This window comes from Sinohyriopsis cumingii, chromosome 10 (assembly GCF_028554795.1).
Source record: "Sinohyriopsis cumingii isolate HCF-2022 chromosome 10, ASM2855479v2, whole genome shotgun sequence".
NCBI classification, from domain to species: domain Eukaryota; kingdom Metazoa; phylum Mollusca; class Bivalvia; order Unionida; family Unionidae; genus Sinohyriopsis; species Sinohyriopsis cumingii.
The window spans coordinates 85,192,130-85,215,852 of record NC_142970.1 but is presented as its reverse complement, the minus strand read 5'-3'; the positions used below and the strand labels follow the sequence as shown (position 1 = coordinate 85,215,852).

At 34.0% G+C, this 23,723-nt stretch overlaps 1 protein-coding gene across 1 annotated transcript in view; it reads left to right on the top strand.

Annotated features, from left to right (window-relative positions):
* LOC149790504 (vacuolar protein sorting-associated protein 8 homolog) overlaps positions 1-19,852 on the top strand; it is a 119,089-nt gene extending 99,237 nt beyond the window's left edge. The window contains exons 34-43 of the mRNA XM_089972550.1: positions 1,457-1,546; positions 2,128-2,191; positions 5,426-5,523; positions 7,689-7,770; positions 10,008-10,090; positions 11,467-11,547; positions 12,604-12,770; positions 13,755-13,947; positions 14,702-14,770; positions 15,244-19,852. Coding sequence (XP_089828676.1) covers positions 1,457-1,546; positions 2,128-2,191; positions 5,426-5,523; positions 7,689-7,770; positions 10,008-10,090; positions 11,467-11,547; positions 12,604-12,770; positions 13,755-13,947; positions 14,702-14,770; positions 15,244-15,369 — 1,053 coding nt within the window. The 3' untranslated portion in view covers positions 15,370-19,852. The remainder of the gene's footprint in view (positions 1-1,456; positions 1,547-2,127; positions 2,192-5,425; positions 5,524-7,688; positions 7,771-10,007; positions 10,091-11,466; positions 11,548-12,603; positions 12,771-13,754; positions 13,948-14,701; positions 14,771-15,243) is intronic.
* The last annotated feature ends 3,871 nt before the right edge of the window (positions 19,853-23,723 follow it).

Genomic DNA, 23,723 nt, shown 5'->3' with positions numbered 1-23,723 from the left:
GGCTGTTTATTGGGTGGTGCTAGGCTCTGAATTCTACTGTATGGGCTATTAAGAGTTGCAAGACTAATAATACTACTGTATGAGCTGTTTATTGGGTGGTGCTGGGCTAGTAATTATACTGTATGGGCTGTTCATCAAGTAGTGCTAGGCTAACCATTCTACTCTTTAGACTGTTAGTATGGACTGTTTTTTTAGGTGGTGCTAGACTACAGTTCCGCTATATAGGTTGTTAACTCATTAGGTTGTGCTAGGCTAACCATTCTACTCTTTAGACTGTTAGTATGGACTGTTTTTTAGGTGGTGCTAGACTACAATTCCGCTATATAGGTTGTTAACTCATTAGGTTGTGCTAGGCTAACAATTCCACTGTATGGATTATTTGTTCATTAGGTGGGGCTACACTAAAAATTCTGCTGTATGGGGCTGTTAGTAGATTAGGTGACAAAAGCTAACATGAATGGTGGCTTACCACGATATATGTATGCAAGTTTTCTTTCACTCAAAGAAGGGCTTGCAAAAAATGGAGCTTAGATAATGTGGTGAATTTACCTACAATTTTTTAAATACCCTGGCTTATAGTTAGAATTGTTGACTTGAAGATATTAACTAATGATTTATTTTAAGGGTAAAGAATGTTTATTTGTTGATATTTGAAGAAAATTGTGTACATTTCGGTATCCTTAGCTGTATTGACTTAACTTGAAAATATGCCACATTTAAATATTTTATCAACTACACACCATTCTGACAGTAAAACCTGTTTCCTGTACCAACAGTGGTATCCTTTGTGAATACAGCATTTGAAAGGGGAGTGTCTATTCATTTTATTGGTTTATGTATATTTATACCATTTATATCATTTAATTGGTGTATGTATATTCATACCATTTAATTGGTGTATGTATATTCATACCATTTAATTGGTATATGTATATTCATACCATTTAATTGGTGTATGTATATTTATACCATTTAATTGGTATATGTATATTTATACCATTTAATTGGTATATGCATATTTATACCATTTAATTGGTATATGTATATTTATACCATTTAATTGGTGTATGTATATTTATACCATGTAATTGGTATATATATATATATATTTATACCATTTAATTGGTATATGTATATTTATACCATTTAATTGGTATATGTATATTTATATCATTTAATTGGTATATGTATATTTATACCATTTAATTGGTATATGTATATTTATACCATTTAATTGGTATATGTATATTTATACCATTTAATTGGTGTATGTATATTTATACCATGTAATTGGTATATATATATATATATTTATACCATTTAATTGGTATATGTATATTTATACCATTTAATTGGTATATGTATATTTATACCATTTAATTGGTATATGTATATTTATACAATTTAATTGGTATATGTATATTCATACCATTTAATTGGTATATGTATATTTCAGATATGCAGAAGACACAAGCATTCAGAAGCGACTGCTTTTCTGTTAGAGAAAGCTGGGGATATTCAAGGAGCTTTTGGGATCATCCTTGAGGTATGATGACCAATTTTATAGTGCTTGAAATTATTCTTTGTCTTTTACGGATCATTGATGATGGGAGCAGGATCATTGTCACTTGCATGAAGGTCTGGTGAAAGTTATCCACATGAATGTGGGCTTGACCAGCAAAGCCTGGCTTTCTTATTTATTCTTCAATGTGTACCAGTGGATAGAAGAAAAGTATAAATATTTATATACTGATTTAGATTGTCTTCTCTTAATCAGATTTAAGTCTTTGATTCGTTTTAAAAGAGTGGTTTGTCATCCTGTAAAGTAAATTCTATACTATACATCACAGGAATGAAATCGTTTTGACATCATTTCTGGTGATTGTTTAAGCACACACTTCAAATAGAATTTGTTTTGAGCATATCCATATTAAACATGCTTAAAAACCCATGAACTGTGACCAGAAACCATGACAGATAAAATGTTATGAGTATTATGAATTATTGTTTCCCAGATCTCTTACTCTGAACTATTATTTTCATATCAATTGTTGCACATGTATTCTTCCTTAACTATTTTCTCATTGGGATATTTATTTTTTAAAACATTTTGTCTTTTTCTCTCAGAAATTGCAGTCCAAGTTTAAGAATCTTATAGACATCTTACTCAGTGGGAAGGAACAAGAAAAAGGCAAGGAAAATAATTTGTTCATTACACATTCATGTCAGACATTATGCTTTTTGTGCAATCATTATGCTTTGTTTCTTCAGAAAAGTATGTTTTGAGTGAGACTGCCTATGGATTATGCTCTTTGCAGCATTAAAAAAAAAGCAATAAAAAGTTGTTTTTGTCTTTTTATTATCTCTTTAATTAGACTCATGTAAATTTGAGAATATTCTTAAAAAGAATACTGCTGCATAAGAATAGCATAAGAGCACCTTCCTTACTTGCTACTGTATGCCTCATTTTCAAGAAAACTGATGGGTTTCTTCAAAGTGAACTTTACTTAACTGATCCATTGTATTGATAAGCTAGGTAGTTATTGAACCAGTCTATACTTTTTAAAGAGAATGGTATCAGATGTTAAGTGAAACGTTTTACAGTGTGAGTTGTGGATGCTATTTGATGGAAAATGTTAGAGCAGAGGGAACTTTTCAAGCTTCAAAATGTGTTAGATTAGAAAAAATGACAAATAACACCAATTTACAAACTTTAAAGAAAAGAATATGAGAGTAATGTATACAGCATTCTGAGCACCTGTCGATGATCATTGCAGAATTCCCATTCATGATCATTCTTTGAAAGTTACACTTGTAGGCTAGTTGAAATGAGTGCTGAATATAAATAATTTTTTAGTACATATTTATTTTGTATTCTGGTTCTAATCCATATGGATTTTGCCCTTTGTGACAAAAACTTTGACCAGCTGTGGAACCAGGTTAGTTGTAACAATGTATCTTTATCATACATGTTGTAATTCTGGCATATAATATATAGATTACACGTTTTATGCCCAAATTACACCTTTTTTTGCCACTAAAAATAGAAATAATTATGCTTATACCTCTCAGGGGGGTCGGCATGTACGATTGCATAGTTATGTACATGTATTTGAAAAGGCATTTTCTTCCTTTTCATAAATTAGTATATGACCATCAAAAGACAGGACATGCATTGTTTTGACTTCTATCCCTCCTTCTGCCATTATGGTATCCTTCTCATTTTCTTCACAATAACTCTAGTTTTACACATTCGATCTTCATCAGATTTATCAGATAGCTTGCAGTTTGGGTAAGGAAGAGGGCTATTGATTTTAGGGATTAAGTATCAAAGTCAAGGTCACTGTTACTGATATAATGTTGTATGTTATGTATCACATGCCTGGATCAGCATTGAGGTTAGAAGGTCAAAGGACAAGGACATTTTGACTGAAAAAAGGGAAAGAGGTTTTTACACAGTTGCATTAATGTTAAGTCAGCCTGGACTAAATTGTATGGATGGCTTGCACTTATAGTATGGAAGATGCATTTTGGGGTAAAAATATCAAAGCTTTAGACCACTATGATATATAATTGAAAAATGGTTTCTGAACACATATTTCAGTTATCAGCACTGTTTCGTCATCAAAGTTTGTGAACGACTTACATTATATATAAAAAGCAGCCTGTTGATTGTAGGCCAGATGGCCAAAGGTAAAGGTCTTTGTACCAGAAAGAAGATAAACTTGCATTTAAGGTAAGAAAGAAGCCTACTGATTTGGGCTCTAAAGGTCAAGGGTCAGGATCATAATGAAATTTCTATGGAAAAAAGTACACAAAATCACTAAACACACCTTACAACACATGTATAAATTGTCTGCTCTATTCTGATTTTACAAATTTTGACCATGTCTAAGACCAACTGTAAGCTACATAAACAGTTGAAGCATAAGACTGACAAGCACTGGCTGTCAGCAACAAATAGATGTTAGGTACGCACCCAGCTGCAGCTTACCCTCACACCGCCTCATCAAGACAAGGTTTTCAAGGTGAAATCAGTAGGCCTGTTACCACTTAGGATCGGGGCCCCGAGTGGCCGAGTGGTCTAAAGCGCTGTCCGTCACGGATCACTGCCATCTCACCTCTGTCTGCGTGGGTTCAAGTCTCGGGCTCGGCAAATGTGGATATGTGAGAAAGCTTGCCGGTAGCTTCTCGTGGGTCGGTGGTTCTTTCCGGTGTTTTCCCGGTTCTTCCTCCACCATTAATACTGGCCGCCATGTATAGCCTATCTTGTGCTGAAAAATGGCGTTAAACCCTATAACAACAACAACAACCACTTAGGATCAATAGCCAATCACCTTTTTTTAGCTTGCAATAAAGTCAGATCCCAATCAGAGAAAACCATGGAACTTTGGAAATGTTGATCAGTTAATGGATCATATATCCCCTTAAGTCATCCCTACATGTCGAGCTGGACAACATCATGCAGACTAAAATGGCCCTGATCCCTCAATACAAGACTCTGCCATGTAACTCACATCCATCATCACTGTCATGCAACATGATTTTTGTTGTTGTTCTAGGGTTTAACACCATTTTTCAGCACGGGATAGGCTATAAATGGCAGCCAGTACAATTGGTGGAGGAAGAACCTTGGAAAACCCACCGAACCATGAGAAGCTACTGGCAGGCTTTCCCACGTACCCACGCTAGCCGAGCCTTGGACTCGAACCCAGACAGAGGTCAGATGGCAGTGATCCGGAACAATGAGTGCATTAGATCATTCGGCCATTCAGGGCCCCTTCATGCAACATGAAGAGATGATGATATCAGACAAAACAAATGAAAGAAAGATCTCTCTCATCTTCTGTCAAAGTTTGATTTCACACTTCCAAAGGCACAGGTGCTATGCCCAAAGTGGAATGTTCCATGAGTGCTGTGCCCAAAGTGGAATGTTCCATGGGTGCTAACCGGGCTGAGTGAGACACCATTTGAACCACTCATTAGGACTTGAATGTTCACCTGTTATATAAGACCCCCTTTCTATTCACACTAGCACTGGCAGGCAGAATCAGTGAGAGAGAAAAAAATACATGCATTATGAAGTAGTGATAGTTCTCCAAAGGTATTATGATTGGGTTAGTATAGTAAAAGAAAAGTTTTAATAAAAAAACAAAATTTGTATTTTCTTGATTACTTTAAAAATATCGGTCTGCCAGGTCATTTTTTTTTTACTCAGGGAGTGGTTTAGTTTGGTTATTATATCTTTCATCATTTTTCATGAAGCAATTTTGTCTTTCCTGCCAGAAGTTCTTAGAAAACAAGACCTTGAGGTCAAAAAATGTTCTACATTTGTTCATTACAATATAATATTGCTGGGTAAATTATTGTCCCAAAAAAAGAAACTGAAGATAATTTTAAATAATAAGTGCATTTTGGGTTTCAGATTTCACAGTGTTACTACAGGAAGTGCAGCCTGTACTGCTGGTCATTGTACAGATGTGTCAGCGTAACTCCAGCAAGCTGGATGAAGCAGGAAGAGAGGTGAAATGTTCATTCAAGCTTTAAGCAAGATACATTTTTGTTTCACCTGTGAAGCAGTTTTATAAAGTCAGCTCCATTTTCAAATGTGAAATTTCTGATTGAGAAAATATATACCTAAAAGTTTATATCTTACATGTTCTTCACCAGTTTCTCTAAAATTCTGAATATTTTTAGATATTTGTGTATTTTAAGCTGTAAAGACAAGAATGGCAGATTTAGTTGCTTTATCACCCACAAAACTGCATTTGCAATTAAATTTTGTTTGTTAATTTGCATCCTACATTTGAAGTTCTCAGATTCTAAAATGGAGGATGGACAGTATCTACATTTTTAGGAAATGTGCTCAAATAATATATTATGTTTTAAAGGCTTTTCTACTTAAATGTACACAGTCCCCAGGGGATGAAGACTTTTTTAAAACCATGGTAGTCTCATTGTTCTAATTGATCTATTACAGAGTTTACATAAAAATAATATAGAATCCTAAAATTTATCTTAGGTTGTCTACTCCATATTGAAGGTGTCTTCTCTGGGTCCCAGATATATTTTACTGGAACAGCCCAAAATGGCAACAAATATGTTCTAGATAAATAGCACATTCGAAGATGATACTTTCAACTTTGAACAGGTCCTGGATAATTTTTAAGTTTTTTTTTTCTCCACATTAAAATATTCAGTTCAGAATAACTTTATAATGGAGAGTTTATTTTTGTATATAGATGACAGAAGCAGAAGTTATTTACATGTGTGTATTGAAAAAGGTAATAAGCTTAATGCACCTTAAGTATACAAATAATTGTACATTTTTATTGTGGCAAAAAAATCACTCATTTGTTTAGGGAAGATTATAGTACCCATATTTACTGCAGATAAATCTGTTCAACTACAAATGGCATAGACCTTGATCTGCCATTACATAATCCTGTGGTAGATGGGTCTATGTTTGTTCTTCTTATTATATGGGGTGAAGTGATTCATCAGTATATTAAGGCGTCAGTACTTTTGCCATACTAATACAAGGTGATACAAGGTGGAGAATCGATACAGAATGCTACTTACTTTATATAAGTTACTTTAATATTCTGCAGTCATAAATAATTATTAATTGTTTTCGTTTTTACTGTTTGAACAGGTACTTCTTCTGAGACAGATGTTACAGGCACAGACACTCATTTGTGTCCTAAATAAAGAAAAACCTATTGACAACACACCCTTGTCTTCTACAAATGTACACAAGTTGTCGTGGTTTATAATGCCCCCCTACCTCAGCGATTCCATGCTAATTATAATATCTCAACTGAATGTTCAGTATAATAGGGACAGTCCAGATGTGTTACACGTGTGTTAATGATGCATTTTACTCATCATTTAATTACCACTTATGTTGATTCATATCTTGTCTACTTTGGTCTATTTTAATTTCTACAATTCCAGTGTGTCATGCAGTGAAATATGTTACATTGAATTTTGATTGTTGATTATTGTTTGTCCCAGTCCAGGGCAACTAATAACCACTGCTCAGAACTTAATGTAGATTTTTCCCTGCATTACACATGGGAATTATTGACAAAGAAACAGTGAAACTGGTTTTTAAATGATTTGTAAAGTACTTAGGGAGAACATTTGGAATGTTTCTTTACACTTGGTGATGGGTTAAATAAAATTAGGACAGAATTATAGAGGGATGAAATTTCAAATTGCACGAGTTTGTCACCTTGCGTAAAGTTTTTAAAAATCTTTTTTATAGAAGGGGAGAGGATCTTGTCAGTAGTTTTCCTTTGTCACTAACAAAAACAACTGCCTTTGGCCACAGGATTTGTTTTGCATCTGAAGGAAGTACAGTGTGACAGATTTTGTTGGTATTCATCCCTACTCCCACACCTGGACTTATTCTAGATGAGATTTTCCTTGCACAAGGAAATTGAACTACTTCTGTTTTGAAGATAACTCCATAACGTCTTCCAAGTTTAAGTGAATTATTCACTATACAAGCATATATCCTCTGTATTGCTCCACATGACACTTATAGTTTGGGGTCATTGTACATGGATAAATATTTTTCTATATCACAAGAAATGTTCTGTTTACTCCAAGCCACAATATTTTAGTCCCAAGAATATTTCTTATTTAGAAGAATATCACAAAATGCTCTCATTTTGATTCAGGGCCTTTGGTTTCCTCTTCTGGACGCAATGATGGTTCCCCAGAGAAGGCTGAAAGATGTAGAAAACAAGGAGCTTCAGGCAGGTGAGTGTATACTGAAATGATTGGTTTGCATTTCTTACATTTATGTTGTTGTTGGCTTGACACCATTTTGAAGCCCATGATAGGCTATACATTCGGGCCAGTATATCTGGTGGCGGAAGAACCTGGAAAAAGCATGGGAAGAACCACTGACCCATGGGAAGTTACTGGCAAACTTTCTCACATACCCACATTAGCAAAGCCTGGGACTTGAACCCATGTGGACAGAGGTGAGATGACAATAATCTGTGAAGGTGAGTGCCTTAGACCACTCGGTTACTATGGGCTCCAGATTGGTGTTGCTACTGTACAATGGTATAGTTGTTGTCATCTGTACTGTCTATAACAGGGGTCAGCAGCCTATTTTACATAGTGTGCCACCTTTTCTCCATTTAATTACAAAATTACATATTTGGTGTAGCCATTATTACTTAAAAAAAGAAAAACTTTTCAATTACTTTTTTCAAAAGCTGGTCAACAGAATTTGACCACATTTCACCAAAAGCATCATAACATAAAGCAGAACAAACTTCCAAAGGCCCAGTGTTTTTGTTTTTTTTTATACAGAATCAATCACTTCCATTTCGGAACTATGGGAATGTAGACTACTTACAAGAAGTTCTTATCACTCAGATTCAAGAGTTGACAATTAAAACACTCAGATGAGCATGGGCAGTTTTATGTTTCTCATAGACAATTAATGCACTCTGATGACCATGAACAATTTTATGTTTCTCATGACAATTAATGCACTCTGATGAGCATGGACAATTTTAAATTTCTCATAGACAATTAATGCACTCTGATGAGCATGGACAATTGTATGTTTCTCATAGAACATATTTTTATGAAGAATTTTACTTTTCGGGAGGTCATGGGTCTGATCCCCAGCCGAGTCATACCAAAGACTTACAAAACCGGTACTAACAAATGCCTCGCTTGGTGCTCAGCATTAAGAGGTTAGTGTTAGGACTGGTCAGCCTGGTGTCAGGATAATGTGACTGGGTAGGACATCATGCTTCATGTCTGCGGCATGATGCCCTAGTGCAAGACATCACTATAAACTGTCACACTGCAGACAACATAGTGATATGACTGAAAAATTGTTAAAGCTACGTTAAAATCCAAATCACACACACACACTTTTCTCAGGATGTATATTAGTATGACTTTTGTAAGTCACCACAAAATTGAAATAAAGTGTCAAGAGTGTGGAACTATTTTGTTGACCTTTTAATGTACATATAGTCCGCAGAAGGATATAACACAAACTTGTATTGTTGATTGCAGTGGCACTTTACTTTGTAGTGATGGTACAGAGTGGTTTGCACACATGATGCCAATTTGCCAACCAATATGGCTGCCACTTTTAAGTTTCAGAAATCTTTCAAGAATGCAGTTTTCCTTGACAACTGTCCATGCATTTTGGCTTTTAGGTAGATATCGTCCAAGAAAGCAATCTCAAACCCATTTGGGCCTTTTGTTTGTGCAGAGAACTTTTTTCTTATTAGGAGTTTGCAAATTGTAGAAACCAGTGACAATTTTAATAAAATAATTTTACTTATCATTATACATACACCTGAAAAAATAATGAATGAAAAGTGTAAGAAAGCATTACAGATTTGATTATCTAATGCTGGTTGGTTTAATGGGAACTGTTGATTCTGATGAAACTCTGACCCTCGAAATCCTCTTATACTTGTTCATATTTCCTCTTCCTTTAAAAAAAAACGTGTGAACCTTTGTTTAGTATGCAACATATTGAATCAAATAGTCACATTATTGATCATTTATCAGATCCAGCATCTATCAATTAAGGGAATAAATTGATTTATTTTAATTTGGAGCAGGTTTACATAACAAAAAGTTCTGCGGTTCAATTTAATTTCAAGTATGTTTAGATAACAAACATTTCTGCTCTTCGGTAGTGGAAGAATGACCTTTTTTTTTTGATTTTTTTTCCTACTGTCAGTTTATTGCAAACTTTCATTTAAAAATGTTTGTCAAATATAACAGACGTGATATGTAATAGAAATTATTGACTCAGTTTTTGCAATCACATAATGTGCTGGCAGATCTGGGTCAAGCCTGCTTGTTATGTGTAATTATTAGAACAATTAACATTGACCCTGATCTGCCATACATTGTGCAATGGCAGATCAGATTTTATGTTGTTTGCAGTTAGACTTGTATGCATGGATATACCAGATCTAAGCAGTTGTTTGCAAACATTCTTTTAGGTATCAAGGAGATGACACATCATGTGTTGAACAGCATGATGGGATATGTGGGACTTCCTGCCATTCTACAAAAAATAATGCAGGTAAGCATACTTTTGAATAGAAATAATTTCTTCAGTATCTTAAAGGTAAACATGAAAATGTAAGCCATATTCCTATTCATTACTTGACACTAAAGTTTTGTTGTTGTTGAGTTTAATTATAGTTGCGTGCGCACAGTTGTGCATGTGCCTCTTTTTTCTGACTGCACCGCAGCCTGCTAGTTCTTCCTTGGGAAGGGAATGGTGCCACCTCCCCCAGGCTTTTATGGATTCAAGGAACCATAATAGTTTGGCCTCAATCTGTGGGTCCATAAAGGTCCCTTACAGTTGAATGGTTGGCTGTCATTAGTGGGAACGAGAGCTCGGGAACAGTCCTGCTTGCTTTACATCACTGGTTTCTTGTTGCATTTGCCTGGTGTTTCTTGCGTTTTTTTGGGGTTTTTTTTCGATTTTCTTTTTTCTTCTTCAAAATGTTCTAAAAGGAGGGGGGATGTTCTATAGTGTTTATAGAGGTTCTTAGTAGAAATCATGTATGAAGAGAGATTTTCAAGGTTATTTTGGTATTACTAGTCAAGGTGTTTAGGGTGTGTTTCCTACGTTATGTTATTTATAAGTTTTTAGATATTACCTCTTTAAGTTATTTATTAATTAATGTTTTTAGAGATTGAATGTTATTTATACTTTATTTAGCAAGAGACCGGAGTCCTAGCCGATTACATGGTTCGTTAAGGACATCTAGGACCGGAATCCTAGCTGATTACTCGGTTTGTTAAGGACATCTAGGACATCCGATTTTGCAGTTTCCTTAGTTTTTTACACTAAAGTTACTATATGACAATTGCATATGAATTCTTGCTTACATCAGAGATACAGGTACATAGAGCTGCATAACCAATGTAATAATTAAATTTGTATTTAATGTACAGAATTTACTGATCTATGTATTTGTAAATTTGAATTTTATTTCACAGTTGTTGTTTTTATTTCTCAATTGATCACTTTATACACTGACCTAGATATCGCTGCAGAGGAAAATAAAGGAATAGTGTAGAAAACAACAGTTAAATAATTACGCCATTCCCATTTGATTGGGTTTGTACTTGAATTTCCAAAATAATTACCATTAGCAACTATTAATGTCTTTCATGATTTTCTTCTTTCTCTACGTTTTTCTATTGACACAAGGAAATGTTTGATATATTTCTGAATATGCAGGTCTGTATGTTCCTTTTATAAAAGATATAGACCCTTTCATCATTTGTTCAATCTTCACATGATATCCATGACTGCAGAGCACACAATTAAAGAAAACATGACAGTCTTTATGCGTTTTTAATTGCTCATTTTCTTTACATGAATTTCCACCACAAGCTTTAAGACAGATTAGATCCATGTATTATTTTTGTTTTTAACATCAGGACCCAGCATATAATACTGGAAAGTTTGGTGAAGTAAGGGAGCTAATTCTAGGCATGCTTGAGACCTACAATTATGAAGAGGTAAGTCATAATTTAGGTATATCTGTGTTAAGAATATGTTGAACCTGAAGCATTTTGTACAAGATATTATTTTCTTGATTTCTGTTTGAAGTTGCTATACTATGAATGTTATTGTATTTAATGAGAATATATATATATATATATATATATATATATATATATATATATATATATATGTACATATCAATGATTCTAAATAAATATTGAATCAGAAATGTATTCCAGTGACATATTGAATGAATAAAGAGACCAAGACAGATATAGTACAAAACTACAAAAATTAAAGCATGAATGTAATAACTATATCAGTTAAGGTAATTAGTTACTTCTGATTAAAATACTGTTAATTTGGTGTTGTTAATAAGCCTAAAATGCAGAGAGAATATATTGGGATTAAAAGCCATGTTTGTAACTGGTAATGTTACTTAAATATCAGTGTGAAGCACAGATTGGCTGATTGTTCAGAATGTATGAAGAAGTGGTATACTTCATAGCTTGTTATACTCTGGGCTATTACAGAGGAAATTTGAAACAAGGAAACAATAGTTCTTGAATGTTTTTGCATGAAGACTTCAGTAGCCTTACTGATTAAGCTAGAACAGTTTAACACAATACATGATGAAACAATCATGCATGGCAGTTCTGACATCTGATTTCAGACTTAACTGGCATTTGCTAACAGATGTTTTTTTAATTATTTTCTCATCTGGAAGTAGTAGCATTTATGTCAAACAAGACAAAACCATGAGTGACATAAAGACTTAATTGATTTTGTGTTTGTTATATCTGCATTGCAAACAAAATCGTTAATCAGCTGACTACAGAAACAAACGCAGTGGTTGATCTTGCCCTACCTCCACCTCTATACCTTAGTTTTGAATTATTTTTGTGTCCGAAAGGTTTTGGACATTAAAAGTTCATTATTTTTGGCAATTTGAAAAGCTAGGATAAAGATGGTTATCAAGCCTCTTCATACTGGACACTCCTTAAAACATTTTTTGCTTTAAATAGTTTATGGTTTATTGTCTGTCTGATTTTGAAAATCATATCTTTCAGACACTGATGGTGACCTGTAAAAACTTGATGAATCATGACCTTCATGTACACCTTAAAAGCCTGACCAAAACTGCAATCAAGGGATACGTTCCAAGAGATGATTATTGTAAAATCTGCAACAAACAGTTCATCAATCAAATGGAGTCGGATGTAATTATTGTGTTCAGGTAATCAGCTGAGTAATATGTACTTTATCTTCACACTTGTTCTGAGCATGCATTTCATTATTTCATTTCTACGGTGACTATCCTAATTTCCTTAAATCGATAATCGTATATTTTTTTCTTTGTTGCACAATGTTCGCTCTATATAGTACTGTTTATAGCAGCCATAAAAAGTGACCTGTTATAAGCGAGGGAGCTATATGGCAAGCAGTTTTCCAATAGGACTGTTATTACAGTGCACAGAAGTGCAAAAATAGCATATCTAATGAGGTGAAATCACATTACATTTTGGTTATCATTTGCAAAGAACTGAAATTAAATGTAACAGTTCAAGAAGCAAATATAAAACATATGCAAACAATTTAATGGATCCATGACCATACTTGCCTGTAAGCAATAAAGAAAAAGTAAGATTTAGTATTATGTAGTAAAGAATGTATTTATGCAAGACAACTCAACCATCCTTATACAGTCACCCATCTTTTGAAGGCTTAGTAAACCAGATTATTATAGTAAGAAAGCGTTATTCTTTGTTAATTTCTTTTAAATTTCCAAGTCGCAGTAGTGGCTGCCTAAAACAGGTTTGATTTTATAATAACATTTCTTTGGTCACCTGTTAAACATTGTGTCCAGTTTGTTTTTGTTGCAGTGCCACATTTCATCAGATGATTAATGAACGTTTTTTTTTTGTAATTGTGCAATATCACAAATATTGACTCTTAGAAAATTTATTAATTTTGTTTCTTTCATGTATATGTTGCATTTGTGAATGCCTGAGGGCAAGAATTTTTCATTGGTGAATGATGGAAGGGAAGCAAAATCAGAATCCGGTTTTGGTTTCCAAATATGAAACTCAGTGGCAGTTTCACAAACTCTAATTGTTTATGTTGTATGTAGAACTACTCTTCAGATAAACAGAGATCAGTATTTTAACATATAGCAAATTAGTTAGTCATTTATTGATGTTTATCAATTGTTTCTCTTTAGATGTGGGCACAGTTACCATAAAGGCTGTTTGCAGGCATTGGGTTCTTTACATGTTATAGATGGAGAGGACACTTACGTGTGCTACCTTTGTAGCCACAGCAAGAGAGGAAAGGTTCAAAGCTCTCGGTTCCATCGCTCCCTTTCCAACCCCCCTCAGGGCCAGCAATTCAGACTGGTAGACAAACGAAAAGAGGTAATGTCAGTTATAATATTTTTGATTTGTGAAAACATGCAGCTTTCATAAATTATAAATAATTTTTTTTAAATCTTTTAAAAAGTTTTCATCCGTCCTTGCTATGAATAATATCTTTTATAAAGAAAATTTTCCCTTTGAATGCATGAAAATTCTATTAAAACATTTGTGATTTACAGCACATATTGTATTTTTTTTTAAATCGTCTCGGTGTCAGAACCCATCTGAACTTTAAGACTGATGACAAATATCTCATATAAGACAATCAGTGGCAATGTTAGATATTTTCAATACTAACCACATTCAAAGGAGCCACAGTAGTCTTAAGGCATTACTCTTGACCCAGATGGGGTTGGTTTGATTCCTACTATTGGATCAGCCCAGATGAACTATAATAGTGTGTCCTTGTGCAAGGCACTTTTTCTTATCCGGGCATGATGTAATCTTCAGGTGTTTCTGTGCCATAGAATACCAAATTAGACAAAACTAAACCACATCTATTTCAGATTTTATACCACAACTTCCTAGGCACATATATGCAACATCCACTTTATTTTTGATTCAGGAGTCATACAAATTGTTGATTTTGAAATTGACTCATTGATAGCAAATTTATTAAACACAGCCTAAGTAGGTGGTTTTAGCCAAGCATTGTTTTAACACTGAAATTTAAGTAGCATTTCAGTAAATTAATAGGGATTTGTGCTGTTGAAATTTGAAGTGTTCTTCATGCAAGAATCCTTCACTTATTCAGGCATCCTTGGATCCTCAGCACCTACAGGCAGTGGACATGGTACATAAAGCAATGAAAACCCCATCAAGGGTAAGTCTTTTGCAGACTTTTTTAAATTGATTGTTTGGATGTATTCTTCTGGCAGGTGCAAAAAGAATTCCTTTGGTGATGAATTCAGTGTATTCCAAATTTATCAGAGAATGAAACTACTTTACTACAGTTATCTGGAAAAAAAAACTTTTGCATCCACATAAATTCAGATATTTTCTCAGAGAGAAATTTCCAGACACTCCAGACAAAGTCTTGCAGTTAAGTTACCATTTCTTCTTCTAATGTCTTACATTACCTAGTGATAGTATGTAAAGAGAATATTCAACACCCCACAAATCCAGCCCTCCCAAGCTAAAAAAAAGTTGTTCACTATGTCTTACTGCTACCATTGTCCTACTTGGGCATATTTAATAAGAAAAAAAGTCAGTCTTGTCAGACAGGTGGGATATTTGGCTTAATTCCAGAAGTCTTTTTGTACATTTTGGTTATAAAATCTAGACCTTATTTTTCAGTTGGCCATTCTGACAGAACTGTCTAAACCAGATAAGGGCATCAAGTCCAGGACTTCTTCAAGCATATTCCAGCAAGACAGCTTTTCCTTACGATTGGCACCACCAAGGATGACTGAAGAAAATTAATGAAATAAATATCACTAAAAAAGAATTGACACATATATGTTAATTGAAATTCTTGAATTGTTTAAGAATAACTACCAACAGCAGGATGAATTGATTTGTCACATCACCAGCAGTCCATCTGAAGGAACAATGTCTGTCAGTTCTGGCAATCTAGAATCAGTTATGTTTGGCCACACCTGTTGTTATGTTATGGCATAAAGTAGCTATTCTCCTGTGCTTACCATCAGTGTTCAGTAACAAAATAATGCGTTTTCTAGATCTTCTGTACATGCCATCATAGTGCACACACTTCTTTCTTCAGTTATGATACCCAATTATTATATGTTAGGAGTACATCTACTCTCTCACAAATCCAGCCCTCCCAAGCTGCTAAGAAAGATATTCACAATGTTTTGGGGCTTGTTTAACAATAGAAGAGCTGTCTAATGCTTCATGTGATGGCAGTCACACAAGAGTGGTCTTTCCTTGGATCAAGGGATTGTTGCCAAATCCTATTAATCATTAGATACTGTTTCCATTCATACCTTTGTTACAGATAGTTTTCCATACAATTTTTTTCTCCCTTTAATCTGTTGAGTAAAAGAAATATGCTATCTCCCAAATTAAGGGAGAACAAGGTAAAAGAAAGTATTAACACAAAAAGAATGTTTTTCTCCAATATGGGCCTATCCTAACCACTGGCATAAAGACCTTTCAGGTTTTATTAAAAAAAGGCTGATCTGCCATCAAACTTCATTGCCAGTACTAAAAATAGAAAACTTTAAATAGCTTCTTTTCCAATGCTGCTGGACTGACTTAGATCATACTTGACAGAATATTGGCATGAAGGCCTTAAAATTTATATATAAAAAAAATTAAGTTGATCCAACCTTGTTACTAAAATTACTTCTCCAAAACTGTCGAATAGAAATTTGATTAGACTTGACAGAAAACATCCGTGCATGATGGCTTTTTTTGTACAAAAGGTGCTGATTTACCATTAACCATAGCCACCATTACTAAAAATAGTAAAACATTTAAGCAAATTCTTCACAAAACCCACTCAACAGAATATGACAAAATTTTACAAAAGGTAGTCCTGCATATAGGGCTTTTATTAATTTGTAAAACTGATGCTGGTATGGTCATCCTTGGTTTGGTACATTATGACACATCAGCACAAGTCATTTATTTATAGTCTTGGCAGTTGGAGTAAAGTAACTTGCACAAGGACACAATACAGTAGGTCAGATGGTTGGATTTGTCCCCTTTTGGTCACAAACCTGGCATACTTACCAATGTGCCACTGTGGCTGTCCACCATCCTTTGTAAAAACAGAACAAAACTTGAAATAATTTCTCCAAAACCATTTTATAAAATTGGAATAACTTGACAGATAGGATCTTGACATGAAGACCTTGCAGGTTCATAAAAATAAAAATAATAATAATAATAATAATGACTTTGTATAGCGCCTAATCTTTAGAAGCTCTAAGTGCTTTACAACATTAGACCACACCTATAACATAAAAAACATGTATAATGATATGATTATAAAAACAAACACCATGTAGTTAGAAAACATAAAAAACATGCTGAAAATAATGCCAATCCACCATCAAATATGGCTGCCACTTACTAAATATAGAGTGTTTGGCCAATCTTGATATATAGAAAGCATTCTGGCATGAAAGGGCTTTAAAATATACACATTAATGTTTGCTATCAGATATATTCACCATTACTAAAAATAGAGAAACATTTAAATGATTTCTTCGCAAATAAAACTGAAATGAATTTACCAAATTTGGTTGAGTATCTTGGCATATAGGGCTTTCAAATATGTACAAATGATGCCAATCCACCACTATAAGTGGACATATTTATCTATTAAAAAGCCTTCTTAACATAATTTTTACCAACTTTGACATAAAATGTCCTGGCACAGGGGCTGTTCAGTACTGGATAAAGATGCTAATCTGCCACCAGATGAAGATGGTAAACTTGAGAAATCTTGAAACAATTGTTTTCATAACAGAAAGCATCATTGTGACCCAGATGTCTTGGCCAACTGCTCTTGGAATTTGCTGTCAGCCAGATGAGCAATCTTTGTCCCACTTGGACCTCTTGTTTAGTGAAGTTTCAGAAACTATCAAAAAACAAATTGGATGTTCTATTGGCAGCTTTATTAAATATTTTTTTTTATCTATTAGCAATTTTAAAGTTCATAATCTTGGTTACTAATTTAATTATTTATGCTTTATGCAGTGTTCATTTAAAGTCATATGGCCTAAATACGTGCTGTACTGACCAGATGGATGCATAAACCGTAAAACATTTGTTAGCTTGAAGTAGCATGTAACAAATAAAGACAACTATTATCTAACCCAATCCATTCTATGAACATTTATTGCCTACAGATTATTTTTTCACTTCTAAATTTTAATGTGAATATAATTTTAGTGCAAAATAAGTTCATTTGCTTAATTTGTTACAGTTTTATGTTACTAATCATTTATGGTTATGGAACATCTTTTTTGTCTCTTGAAAACAATGGTGGGGTTTATATAGTGTTACCAGTGTTATGCCCCTTAACAACAGTGATATGTTGTATATAGTGTTACCACTGTTTTTTTATGCCTCATGATAAATGACAGTGTTGGAAGGTATATGTTATCACCATTGCCTCTCCATCTGTCAGGCACACCTTGGTTTAATTTTGCACTGAGATCAGTTTTTATGTGTTTTTGTGTTCACGAACACCTTTCTAGTCGAGTCAGAAATGAACAAGGAAACCAGCTTAACTTTTTCTTTACTCTCTTCATGAAAGGAAGTATTAATAGTTGAGAAAGTTATTCTTTGCAGTATTTTTAAGTTTGATATATATAATTTTCTAGACACGAATTTAGAGTTATTTAGTTCTGTTCTTTATATTCATGACTACAGTATTTATCAGTGTTGGTACAATAACATTTAAAAAGTTGGGAGCTGTTTCAATTATGAGTGAATGCAGAATTTTTGATAAAATCTAAACATCTCATGTATAGCTAAACACAGATTGACAAAATTAGAATTTATGAAAATTTAGTAGAAGGTGACAGTATAGTACAATGAATGTTGTACAGTTAAGTCTGGTGAACCCAACAGCACATTGATGTGTTTATTAAATATACAGTACATGTATGGAAACCATTTGGCCATTCAAAATATTTTCTGTTGTTCAGTTTAAGCTTCTTTTATTTTATGTTGACTGCTAAAGTTCTACCAACTCATAGCTGTATGCCACCAGATGGAGCTGTGAGCATTGGAATAGGCAAATAAAGAAAACAAAGCATGCCAAATTACACAATGAAGTAAACACAAGTAAAAGTTATATCAGGTAATAAGGTTTTAAAATGAGCAGTATCATTGAGATCTCCACCTTTTATAATGTGGTTTTGAAATCAGACTTGGTTGATTCCATGGTTATTTTAAAGTTAAATTTATTTTTGTATGTGATACAAATTTTAAAACAAAACTAAAATCATTCATATGGAATCCAATGATTCAGATTTCCAATCTGCATTAAATGGGGTTGGGTAAGGCTTCACGATATTGAAATAGAAAACTATTTATTTTAGTCAAACATTATGCACGTTATGGCATCCTAAATTTTTTTATGTAGAAACAATCTAGGTAGGCTGAGACTACACAGCTTAGAGAAATATATTCTTGACAGTGCATATGTTGGGATGATTTTAGTTCTTATGTGGACAGGCCTGGATAGTGGATATGTAATTTACTTTTTTGGTTTCCCAGCTTGTGCAAGCATAGAGCTTTGCACATTCAAGGTTCATAAGGATTATCCCTCCAGTTTCTGCAAGCTCAGGAACTTTAATCAAGTTACTGCAGTGTTTTTATAGTAAAAGCTTTTGTGAAATTAGTTGTATTTTGAGTGTTAGGATTCATCTGGACATGCATTTAAAATGGATAGCATTAATTTAGTCCACCAGTTCATGGTTTGCAATCAAAAATGCCTCATTCAAGCTTGTAATATTGTCCTATTAAAATTAATATGCAAGTATAATCATGTGCAGGCATCTTGTTTAAAAGACAACACTTTACATAAAGCAGTGCAAATGAGCTCAGTCCATATGAAAGGGGAGGTATGGTAGTTCATTAGATACAGCATCAGGCTTTATGATCAAAGGTTCACTGGTTTATCACCCACCCAGGCCAGCCCAAATTGGTTACCTTGGTGATTCCTTGCAGAAGGCATTTAGCTCATTTCCGAAGTAAGATATAGTCAATATTATGTTAATGTGTGGTTGAAAACAAACCTTTATGTAAAAATCTACCAAGTGCAATATAAGTAACAAACTGTAAATATTGTTTTGATATACATGTGTGAGAGAGAGTGAGAGGATATAAAGAGAGAACAAATCTGATAGGATTTTATTGATTTCCAATATTAAATCATGTCATGAAAATATTATATCAGTCGTAAATAAAATTTGAAAGTTAACTGTTTTTCTTCTTACTTTACTTTTTTTTTATCAAGATCAAGGTCACTGAACAGTATGTGTTATACAAAATAGGTTCGTGGCCTACATTCCACATTTTGCAAGCTTCGTTTTTTTGTTTTCGCTCATGACCACATCAGGTTCCTGGCATACTATGCAAGGATAGTACTGGCTTTAGAAAGGCTGTTACCAAAATAATTGACAACCTCAATATTATTTGTCACCAATTTTCAAAATTTGTTGCCAAGTAAGGGAGTCAAATATATTTCTATGACTATATTTAGTAGGCAATGAAAAAATTAAAAAAGATAACAAACAATACCACAATATTACAGAATAAATCATTACATTACTGTTTTTGCATGCTTATTTAAAATGGTCTACACTATTAAAATTTTATTGTTTCATAAAAGTAATAAAATCAAATAAAACATGAGTATGCACTTGATTTAACTTACGCCCACTTGCTTAATACATTCTCAAAGTCAGTCTCCTTAACATTTGTATGTGTTGAGTTTCATTAGATTCTCTATAGTTGAGACGCCACTCCATGATCTTTACCTATGCAAGTTAGCAAAATGAGCTCACCCACTGCAGTCTTCAAACACATCTCACAAGCTATTGAGAATAAATTACATAATGTGTGAAATGGTGGGTATACATGACCTCTTTGCCTTTAATTGCCACTATTTATACTGCCCAATGGATAGTTTTACATCAGCTCCAATCACGACTGTTTACTGCGTATACGTGTTTCCTGTTTATACATTCTACATGTAACAGGCATTTACTTAAGTTGTGTGATTTTTCTTCTATTTTCATAGATTACAGTAACGTGTTCTTCTAAACGCAACTGTCAAGGGTTTGGGACTCTAAAAAATCATGCTTTTAGCATAACACAGACCAATAAATCAATTCCCCAAATCTGTGTTGATACTGATGGGTGAAAGGTGGGTCTGATGTCACCTGTTTGTTAAACTGTGCAGTTTTGCTGCATGCAGATCTTTTTGTAACACACCTACATACACTTTAGATGCTTACAGGTATTTGGTAGCAGCCATATCTAGCACAAAATTCAAAATGGCCACAAGATAGAGGGTTGTGCTAATCCATGTGGATTTAAAGGTCGCCAAACATAGGATTTGCACAGGAAATATAATGTACATACAGTGGAACCTGTCTTGAAAGACCACCCCTTCTGCCAAAACATAATAGTCTCTCATGACAGGTGGTCTCTCATAACAGGTTATAACACTATATAATCTCTAAATCTGTACATGGAGAACCTGGTCTCTCAAGACAGGTGATCTCTCATAGCAGTGGTGTCTCAAGACAGGTTTTACTGTATCAAAAAAAAAGAACCCTTCAGCCAAAGGTAGCTCCACAACTGCGAGATACTGGTAAGTGTATAAAATGTACACCAATGGATGGAGACAAAAGTGGCTGCCAATTTTTACAGGTTTTAATGAATAGGCGATATCAGCCCCCTAAAAGACTGGTAAATATTGTCATGGGTGAAGGGCTGATTTATTGGCATAATTGTGTTATGGCAGATATGTCACCACCATCTTGAAGATAAATTTCTACATTTCATGGGCATGATCAAAGTTTTCTCATGCAAATTAAAAAAAAATCAACTGATTTCCTGAATAACCAGTATGAATCAGCTGATTTGTTTATTGCTTTGTATTATACAGAACAATCTGTGCTTCAGAGGTAATAAGCTCTCTTTGAAGCGTTGAGCAAAACTCTTTTCTTTTGGTAAGTTTTTCAAGAGAAATAGGATTAGCCATTGTTTGGTTGATTGTAGCCATTCCCATCCCACCATCAGAGGTTTGTCGATTGTAGCTAGTCTGGCTTTTTAAGTTTATCACAACATACATTACTCAGGCCAGATGTCAACATAAGCAGATTATGATATAACAATGCACTTTTAAGATGGTTTTTCAGTATGGACAAATTATTTTTGTAACAGTAGATAAGATTCCAGTGCATTTTCTATCCAAGTTTGCAGATTTCTTTCATGGTTCTTTTGAATTTATCCACTCCAAACCCCAAGATTTTATATACAAGTTTTAACAGCCAAATATGTTGTTGCTCCCAACAAATCACCAGACTGTATATTTTGTTACCAATAAGGAAAACAGTGCATTTTGTGACATTGGCAAAGCCCAGCGCAATCCCTGCCATGTACATAGTATTTAATACAGAACCATGAAACTTTGTGTTTTTATAAGCAAAACTCCTGCACCATATTAGTAGGTAATTATTACCCATGTTGTAGGTTGCAATGATATGGGTTCAGTTTTGTGTTTGATGTTCAAGTCTCAGACCCCGTTCATGCTAAAATCATAAGCTTGATGATGATATGCATTTCAGTAACAATCATTTACAACAAAGAATATTGTAGTGACCTATATTGTATCTATTACTGGGTTTGGCATTTTTTGTCAGTCTATATGCATACTATCTTACATACAAGATAAAAATTGGTTTGGGAATGCTTGTTGCTAAGTACTTCACCCTTATTGAAAAAAAAATCTCTCTTTGACCCGTATTTCAGGTTTCAGTTACTTTGCTAAAATTAGGCCAGTACATCCTATTACTAAGTCACTACTTAGAAAACAGATCCCAATTTTTTTTAGAATACATTATTCATTTTTATCCTGTTACTTGAGTAATCAACACAAGGCATTGGATAACATGAAATTAATTTTGTTTCCAATCAATGGGTATGCCAAAGTGGTGGTCATTTCAAGGTGACCTTTTACAGGAGGCACTCAAAAGTAGGCGATTTGAGTTTTTAATGTAGTTTCAACAATTTCTCAGTCACATCACTATGATGTCTGCAGTTTGGCAGTTTATAGTGATGTCTAGCACTGGGGACATCATACCGCAGACATGTAGCATGATGTCCCACCCAGTCACATTATCCTGACACCAGGCCAACCAGTCCTAACACTAACATCTTAATGCTGAACGCCAAGCGAGGCAGCTATTAGTACCATTTTTTCAAGTCTTTGGTATGATGGAGGGGGATGTGACCTCCCCCATCCATGGGGAGAGCAGTCAGTCACTCAAAAGGAAATATTCTATTATCACGATAATTAAAAATATGATTGTTGGAAGTATGTTATCAAAATAAGAATTCTGAAAATGTTAGTTAAAGGTGACACATTTAAAAACAATGTTCAAAATTAAATTCATACATTTTTTTCAGATAAAGTTATGGCCAATCTAGGATTTATTTTATGTTCCATGATATACATGTGGTTACAAACTGTCCCATGTATAGAAAGCATCTTTTAAAGTATTTTTTTTAAAATCAAAAAGCCAAATATCACCAATTCTGCAAGTATTGTTTAAATTGTAAAGAAGACAGTTGTGCGCAGCATGCTTTTTATGAATGAAAAGTACCCACAAAAAAAAGATCGGATATGGATATAGTACGAATGGGATTTGATTGCTTAAATGTCTACATGTATGGCAAATCTAACATTTCTTTTTATTATGATTAAGAATAGAGTGGTTCTTACAGCTGTTAAATTTGACAGCTATGTGAACATATTGAGTGTATATTTAGTTTACATACAGGTCATTCAGATGTGACGCTTGATGACATCGGCTCTTAGAAATGCTCAAATACCAAAATAATATACAAGATGTGGTAATAGAAAGTCTTTGTATATATTGGGTGTTTTTTATGTTGCAATCATCAAACTTTATACATGGATGTGTCTCTCATAGTACTAAACCATTACAAAGGTCACTGTAATTTACATTTTATGTTTTAACGGTTTAAGAATTGTTTTGTTTCACGACCTTGATACAGACCCTGAAACCGGTAACTTTACCAAATTAGCATTTCATTTG